General features: G+C 40.0%; 1 protein-coding gene across 4 annotated transcripts; it reads right to left on the bottom strand.

Moving 5' to 3' along the window:
* Nucleotides 1–2,182: 2,182 nt before the first annotated feature.
* On the bottom strand, nucleotides 2,183–8,332 carry LOC103707140 (protein FLUORESCENT IN BLUE LIGHT, chloroplastic-like). Of its 4 annotated transcripts, none has more exons than XM_026804673.2 (6): nucleotides 8,124–8,223; nucleotides 6,627–7,477; nucleotides 6,342–6,550; nucleotides 5,255–5,414; nucleotides 3,882–4,199; nucleotides 2,183–2,653 (listed from the first exon to the last, which is right to left on the bottom strand). In XM_026804673.2, the coding sequence occupies exons 2-6, from the start codon at nucleotides 6,670–6,672 to the stop codon at nucleotides 2,451–2,453; spliced, it is 936 nt and encodes a 311-aa protein (XP_026660474.1). In that variant the 5' UTR covers nucleotides 6,673–7,477; nucleotides 8,124–8,223; the 3' UTR covers nucleotides 2,183–2,450. The 4 variants fall into 4 exon arrangements, with proteins under 4 accessions (XP_026660474.1, XP_038982025.1, XP_008789741.2 ...); XM_039126097.1 differs by lacking the exon at nucleotides 8,124–8,223 and adding an exon at nucleotides 7,575–7,662; XM_008791519.4 differs by lacking the exon at nucleotides 6,627–7,477 and having other exon boundaries at nucleotides 8,124–8,332.
* Nucleotides 8,333–8,705: the final 373 nt, after the last annotated feature.

The following is an 8,705-nucleotide window of genomic DNA, read 5'->3' as shown; positions in this document are numbered from 1 at the left end:
GGTGGACTCGGTCGACAGGAAGATGACTCCGTCGACTGGAAGAGGACTCCGTCGACACGAACAGGACTCGTTCGAGAGGAAGAAGAAGAAGGGGTTCTTTCCGAAGGCGAGAAAAAATTCCTCCCGGTCGAGAGGAAGAGGAAGACGAAGAAGGGTTTCTTCCTGGGTCCAGAGGAAGAAGACAATGAGAGGAAGAGGAAGAGGACTCGCTCGAGCGGAAGAGGAGCAAAGGAAGCCGGAAAGCCCAACGGATGAATAAAGGGTAGTTTCGTCACCATTTAGAAACCCAAAAACTCTCGGGACCGAGAGTTAAAAGACCGATCAACAGAGACTATTCCTTATACTCCGGTCCAACACTAGATCGGTGATTAGTTTCCCCAAAAAAAAATCCACTGGGTTACATAAATAGTGAACCCAATGCTGCTGTTCTTTTTTTTTTTTGGCTAAGACGGGTGGATCATACCAGGTGAGTACGGATGCACCCAATAAAATTAAAAAATAAAATACCTCGGAGTGCCGGGGGCAACTTCCCATCTCCAGCCCACATGGTACTATCAGAGTGACTGGCCCCATAAGCAGCCACTCAGTTCGCGGCCCGTTAGCTTCACGGAAGACATGCTTGGCCTGGAAAGCCCCTCCATCCCTCACCATTGTTCAGATATCTCGGAGCAAAGGGTGGACACAATCATTGCCCCTTGGACCCCCTCGATCCAGCTGATGACCATGGCCCTCCAGGACGATGAAATTAGCCCGTAAAACACACCGGACATGATGAAGGCCCGCCCAAGCGGCCCTCAGCTCTGCATCCGGAACCGATATGTTGAAGAGTTGGCTGCCCCCTGCAGCCACGACTCTGACAGACAAGTCCCAAATAATAAAATCCGCACCACCACTCGTACCTTCGTCCAAGACAGACTCATCGAAGTTGACCTTGAGGAAACTCAGAGGTCGGGGCTCCCCGGTGAAAAACACCGTATGAGATGCTGCCGAAGCAGAATGAGAACCCCAGATGTTCCGAGCTATCAAGGGCCCTTCGACAGGTATGATGTGACTGATCTCCGCCGCCTACACACGGGCACTCTCCACATAAGTCTCGGCGACATATTGCGTTCGCCAAAGGTTCGAGCGTTCCTATCCAGCTAAATTTGGTAGGACGTGTAGATCACTCGAGTCGCCTCCTGGCTGAGCAATGGGGACTCCGAACATAGGCGCATGGCTTGTAAAAGCTGGTCCCTCTGGCCCCGAACCTTCCATGGGATCCCTTCCAGTTGCCAGATCACCCTGGCCCATGTGCACTGGAACAAGGCATAGTCCACCGTCTCGTTCACACCACAATCCCCACATATCGAGGAAATCCTCAATCCTCGTCCACTAAGTACTGCTCTCATCGAAAGACAGTCCCAGTCCCAAGGCATTTTCTTTACCGCATGATCATAAATACTAAAAAGAATAAAAAGTTAAAATAAACAATCACCCGCATTCGTGCACAAAGACCAAGCAAACTGGACTGTAGTTCTGGCCTGAAAGGTTCCAATTTGACCTTCCAACGGGCTCGCGTATTCTGCATTCAATCTGGCAAGTCTCATCCTATCCTAGCAACAATTCAATTCAATACAGGAGGAGCTTGCAATATCATTGTTAAAACATTGGAGGGGCTTGCAACATCATTGTTAAAGCATATGTGTGGTGTTTTTTTTGCTGCTTTTTATTATTGTTATTGCTATTCTTATTACCATTCTCATCGTCATTGTCATTTTTATTCTCATTGTTATTCTTATCGTCATCGTCGCCGTAAGCCTTGGACGAAGAGGGATCCGATCCTCCCATATTTACCTTGGCACATGATGACATACCACCAACAAAAGTGATACTCATACTTAGATGTCACTAGTCCATCATCAGCTGAGCGATGAAATTGTCAAACAACCAGCTTGGACAACCTCCACGAATCTCCTAGACAAACAAAACCCAGGGAAACACCGCTCAGGTCAATGAGTAAAAGCAGTTTTCTTAAAAACCGCTCTTAGATATCTAGCCGGACAACCAATAACTATTGAGATATCTTCTTCATACTCAAGGTCGATTTATCCCTTCTAATTCTCATGTAGTGCTTGCTGATAAATATCTAATAATTAATTTCTAAATATTTTCCACATATCAAAAACAAACTTGAAGGCATGCATATGTCAAGCACAACTCTTGGAGGAAATGCACACAAAGCGACTATCCTCTCATATAAGCATTTCCTTGAACATAATTTTATAGAAAAGATTTCGAAAATCTAGAACCCTGGAAATATGTAAATGATATGGAAATGCAACCATAAGTTACTGAGACTTCAAAGACCTTAACATGTCAGTCTGTGATGGCGACAATCCCCAAAAAAAACCCAAGATTTTCCACTGGCGTCATATGAATGATCTGGAAGGCTAAGGCGCACTTGAGCTCAATCAATCACTTTCTAACCTTGCTATATATTTGTCATAGAACTTTGCAGCTCGCTCGAGCTCCCCAAGCTCAGCATGGCAGTCAGCTATTGCTCCATAAGCCTCTGTACTGCCAGAATCCTCACCTTCTCGCCTGGATATCTCCAAAATCTTGGAGTAGTACTTTATAGCTTCCCTGTATTTTCCTAGCCTCTGTAGGGATGCACCTGAATTTTATGGGGAAAAAAACAAAGAAAGTGAGGGGAATAAGCATGTGATCCTGAGAGCCACATTATCAAAAGTTTTACGTCTAGCACAGCACTTAATTTTGAACTAAGATGGTCCCTGCAAAAGTCAAAAAGGTTAGGCAACAATGATCTTATGCAACAGTAGTGATAGCTCGCCACTTCCAGCATTTCCGAAACTAAATAGTCTTAAGCCACACCCCTCTCCTGAGCAACCCCCCACCTCCCCTTCTCCACCCCCTTTCCCCACAGAAATTTTTACTCACCATATTTTCAGAATAGTCTTTTCTTGATTGTACTTCAGTTTGTAATGCTGTAAACCAAAGCAACACTGTAGGTTGATCTTAGTTCCATATGTCAAGAACTGGAACAGAGTGACTCATAATCATATTGAGGAACAAGATACATGATCCGTGATTCCTTCCTAGAGAATATATATATATATATATATATATATATATATAGAGAGAGAGAGAGAGAGAGAGAGAGAGAGGATAATCGAATATTTGATCAACGACACTGAATACTGCAAATACACATGCCAAAATGTACTGAAAATTTTATTTTATTCATAAACTAAGTGATGGTAGTTGATTTAGAAAACATTGACAAAAACAGATAAATAACCTTCAGCGATCATGTAATGGTAGTCAAAGATAAGCATTATCCATTGAAACAGTAAACACATATAATCAACCATAAAATTCATCGTCACCAAGATATTCGTATCCATATGGATGGAGTATCTTGATTTAACACTTTAGAGTCTTTCAACATTCACAAGCTGAAATTCAGTAACTGGCTATATTTTTTTAATTTCTTCAAAAACATCCGTCAACACAGATAAAAAGTTCATCAATATAAATCATGTGGTTATGAAAGTCATGGCAGATCCTATGTCTGTGCAAAAAAGGCCGTATTTTCCTGTCTAGGTAGGATTCCAATCATCCTCTCATGCTATTCTTTCCTCCAAGGCCTCGTAAATTAAAAGTCATATAATATACACTTTTGTAAGATCAAGACAAAAATTTGAGTCATTGCAAAAGAATGAAAATATATTGGCATTTCAGATACCTTAAAATCATAAAAAAAAAATATTTTCAAAAAAGAATAAGAGAACCGCCCATGAAGTTATTTACTCACTCTAATTTATCAAAGTATGCTAAGATACAAACATAAACAGCAGCCCACATGAAAAAGGAAATCAAACCTAATCCTCTTGCAGCCTTCTTTTCCTCTAGGTGATCTCCCAAACTCTGTGCAAGATCAAAAGCTGCCTTAAACTCCACAGATGCTTTCTCTAGATCTTGATTCCTCAGAAAGTTTTTCCCTGTCCTCAAAATTGTGATCAGTTGCTGCTTCCTGGGGTCCACAATGACTTCAGATTCCGAGATTCTACCAACTGGTGCATAACTTAAGCTGGGGGCATAAGATTCTATCTTTGCTTGTCTTCTTAGTGCTGCATTGATCTGGCGCAGCTGGTCATTCAAGCGCTCCAGTTCCCCTCTTCTCTGCCGTGCAAGCAATCCTACAAAGCATAATACTCCATTTAAAACAACTAAAAAGCAATAAACTAGCAGATTTACCCACTGCCATCATTTTCCTAACCAATTATACTACTGAAAAAATACAGAGGTTCAGAGAATACAGTAGTTAGATAAATGATCAATTTTGATGGGCTACAATCAACTTATTACACTTGTCAAGAGATAGCCAAAACAGACTTCTGCCAATTTGCATCATAAGCATGACATTGACTCCATAACCATGAGATTTTGTCTCAACCATTTGGCATGTTACAACAATTAATCAAGGGCAAAATTAGTTTCTCAATTGTTTGAGTTACATACCAACTAATATGGGCTTTCTATTTAGAAGACAAACATATAAAACTAGCCTTATGCAATTGATGCATATGTCATCCTCACGAGACTTATTTTTGAGCAGGCAAAAGGGTCCCATTTTACTAGTGTATATAATGATAGGGTAATGAAGAATTGATTGACATGGTATACACATGTTCAATGAAGAAATATGAGGTTCACTCATAATTGTGTCAAGTGAGGACCTAAATAGATCAGGACAGAAGTTGCAAGGAAGGATTTGAAAAGGCATGCTCCGATAAAGAATTTGACTCTTGATAGGGACAAATGGCAGAGAAGGATTCACACAGCTGATCCTAAATAAGTAAGGGAAAGTTTGCGGGCAGTTTATGATGGTTATAATCAATATACAGTGATTAGCATTAGTGCAACCATAAAATAGACAGAAATATCATCAAATTTAACTTAGTTTCGAGTGAGTGAAGGAAAAGAAAATATTCTTAAGTATTTGAAAAATATCCTCCTGTATTGCCATCCGTATACAGTGAAAAACCAGAATCAACTATGAAAGGCATCTCGTAAATAATGAATTTAAAGTCTGAGAGGCTATCTCTTTATGTTACAGATGAATATCTGCATAAGAAACTTCTCAAACCAGTAATCAATCAAAGAGAATGGAACAATCAGAAACGAGAGTATTCCCAGATTCCAAGGCAGTACAAGTCCATGTCCAAGAGATAATATTGGTATTGTCTCTTACCCCCCACAGTAGCCCCTATAAGGGCTATAGCAAAAAGTAGAGGCATCTCAGTAAATGGGCGACGCGCCTCACATGTTTCTGCCAAGACTCTGAGAGGCAGAATGAGCATCAATGAATTTGCAAGAATAACTGCTTTTGGCAAGTTCTGTAGCATCATCTTCTGCAGAAGTCAATTCAAATCAGATTGCAGAACCTAATTATCATACAGGGGAACTGTTGTAAGAAAAAACGCTTGACATAAAAGAGAATTGTTCAAAAATGCTGGACATGATGATGAAATGCTTATAATTACAAACTAATAAAACCAGTACGACCTGGTATGACACAAAAAATGAATAGAAGGATAAACAAAACTAGCATAGGGCGAACGTAAAGTTCTTTTCATCTTCATATACATGATAAAATGAATGATTTCATTTGGCAATGGCATGTAAAAAATTAATCTAGAGTCAAGTCTCTGTTGCTCCTCCCTTCCACTAAAACAATATTATAAGAGATATGTTGAGCTGACAATCTTGCAATACCAAGCAACAAATTCACAAGAATCTGATTTGATGCTTCAAATGAATCTGATTTGATGCTTCAAATGCTTTTAATACCAAAAAAATGCGATCCTTTTTCTGGTCTACAAGGCAATAACACCTTAGCAGACAGTTACCTGGGCAGTTCAGATTACAAGACTACGCAACAATAATTTTTGGATACTTCAACACAACCCATCATTTGTCAAACTTTTTGTTTTAGAATGTTACCACTAGCTAAAAAAATTAATTAAAATAAATAACTTTTTCATGGACTTGTTGTACATCATAAAACTAAGAATCCTTGAATATTGTGAAAATACATTGACCGAAACACTAAACTTTTGCATATGGTCATCCATTAAATTTCGAGTTTGATCAAGGGAACCCTCTAAAGCTCTTTCTCTTTCTTGTTCACTATTTTGCATAATTTACATATGAATATTAATTTAGATCTTGCACAAGTGCGTTGTGTTTGGATCTCCTAATGCATTTTTGGCTCAAAATTCAGATTATGAGGTTGCAACTATAGGAGTAAAGTAGAATACGGGGACTCACCATCATACCTGATGATTGGATATGTATTCCATGACCATATGGCATAGTCCTGATAGTTTCCCATCAATAGCTCCTGACCTAGCCCTTTGGAGACCATCTGCTATAGGAGATGAAAATTTGCAACTCAACAAGCTTTGACCTCTCCTACGTGGAACCTGGAGTTTCATTGAAAACAGCGCCACCTTTTCCTTTCTTGATGGGAGAAACACCAATTCTTCTGGTTTTAAAGAAGTTCTGATATTAGCAGAATGCCTAAGTAGACAGTTTTGACTTGCAATAAATTTTAAACCTACCGAATATGCAACATAAAATGGCAATGAAACAAATGTAGCCATGCATGCTGCATTGGACAAGCAAGCTGGTCTTCTAATCATCTGGTATCATAGAATGGCAAAGTGCGTCTAAACATGCGGCACCCACAAAAAAGAGTTTGGCAGAACAGGGGTTTACATGCATAATAAAATAGAAAATAACATTTATATGAACTTGGGAACAAACCAAACTGCTTACGAGACCTTGCGCCTGCAAAAATGATTTAAAAAGCTCATAATTGAATATTAGTGATTAAGTCAAGTGCCTAAACTCTAATAAGGAAATAAAAAGACCCCAGAATTAAACTATGCATCATTGACATTTTACAACTATCACAAGCATATACCCAGTACTTATACAGTAATAAATAAACCACGAACCATACTATCATGAGAACTCTAATTTACATGCTCCAAATTAATAATGCTTGAAAATGAAAACAAAAAAAGGGAGCAATTGCACTCTATATGCTATTCTTCTGATAACAATTTCTCATCAGGTACTCCACCTTTCTGCACTCTGCAGTCCTAGACCAATGCAAATAATATCAAAGGTACCGGAAACCAAGTGTAATGGATATCACAGCGCTTATGGTCATTGACAGATCCAGGCAGGGGAAGCTGAAGCACAGTAGGCTGATTAAATCTGCCACACCAGTCACGAGCATATGATTCTGCATACTGCCACCACACTACACTTTTATTGTGCATCATAGGGATATATGAACATATTCCCCAGCTTCTCATGCTCGTCATGCCTTTCAAATTGTTCAATTCCTTCTTTAAGGGAGAAATCCTGACAGAATACTTCTTAATAAACTTGCCGAAATCACCTATAAATCACAACGTTTTATCATTTGTTTTATGTTACAGGAGAAAGGTAAAAGTCATCAGTTGAGTCTTCAATTCTTTGATTGCAAAGATAATTACCAAAAGAATTTCAGAAGCGCTAAGGATATATCGTCAAGATCAAGATCCATGCCTATACCTTCCATATACTAGCAAGGGGCTCCAAACTGCAACTGCACCACACCACGCCCCATACCCCCGCCCCCACCCCCAACCCCCTCCCAAAAAAAAAAAGAAACAAAGAAAGAAAGAAATCCTTTAAGGGGATATAAGTCGTAATCTTAAGTTAGCAATTTACAATGAAAATAACGATTAATTCAGATTAAATAAAAGAGAGCCCCGAAAAGGCCATCACCATACTGCTTTCTGAGACAACGGCACCTAGACTCTAAAACCCTAAATCCATAAACCCTGATCTTAAAACCCTAACCTGAACTCAAATTGCAGGCAATACTATCAGTCTCTGAATCTGTGACTAAGAAAACAATCCTAGAAATAATTCCCGTGTGACAATCTAGCATCCATTTTATTTCATTAAAGATCGAAATCACGAAATAATCTAGATATAAAATATATCAAGATTTTTCCAAAAATCCCGTCTAAACCGGAATTCGGCTAATGGATACTCACCGGTGGCACGAATTCGACTGGATAATCCGTTCGAGGATGAGAGGAACCGCCAGAAAACCTCGCCGCCATGCGAGCGCGAAACTGGCTGGGACAGCACCGCCATTTGCTTTGCCGGTTTTTCCTTTCCTTTTTGGTGTTTAGGGGTTTGTCTTTTTTTTAATGGAATTAGGAAGGAAGTGAACTCCCAGTTGCTTCGCCGGTCTCCTGACCCCGGAAATTCGCCATCCGTGGGTTATAAATGGTACCATCTTTCCTTCCTTTTTTTTTTTTTTGGCAACCGTATCGTCTTTCCTTTACCGTATTGTGAACGCGCACTGATAATAGGAAATAAAAATTAATTTTTTTTATCAATATTAATATACATCAAGATACGCCGTACCGGTCGCCTACCAAATCGATACGGTTCCGGTACGAATTGGCCAGCTCTTCCCCGCCAGAGCCGAAAAAGAAAAAAAGAACGCGCGGCCGCCCCCGCCCTCCCTCGGCCTCCGACGCTTTTTCGCGGCTCTCCGATGGCGGCCATAGGTCTCCTCCCTTCCTTTCTTCTTCGCGCTTTCTTTTCTTCTCTTCGTTTTCTTCGTC

The sequence above is a fragment of the Phoenix dactylifera genome, chromosome 4 (assembly GCF_009389715.1).
Source record: "Phoenix dactylifera cultivar Barhee BC4 chromosome 4, palm_55x_up_171113_PBpolish2nd_filt_p, whole genome shotgun sequence".
NCBI lineage: Eukaryota > Viridiplantae > Streptophyta > Magnoliopsida > Arecales > Arecaceae > Phoenix > Phoenix dactylifera.
This window is presented reverse-complemented; position numbering and strand designations above follow the sequence as displayed.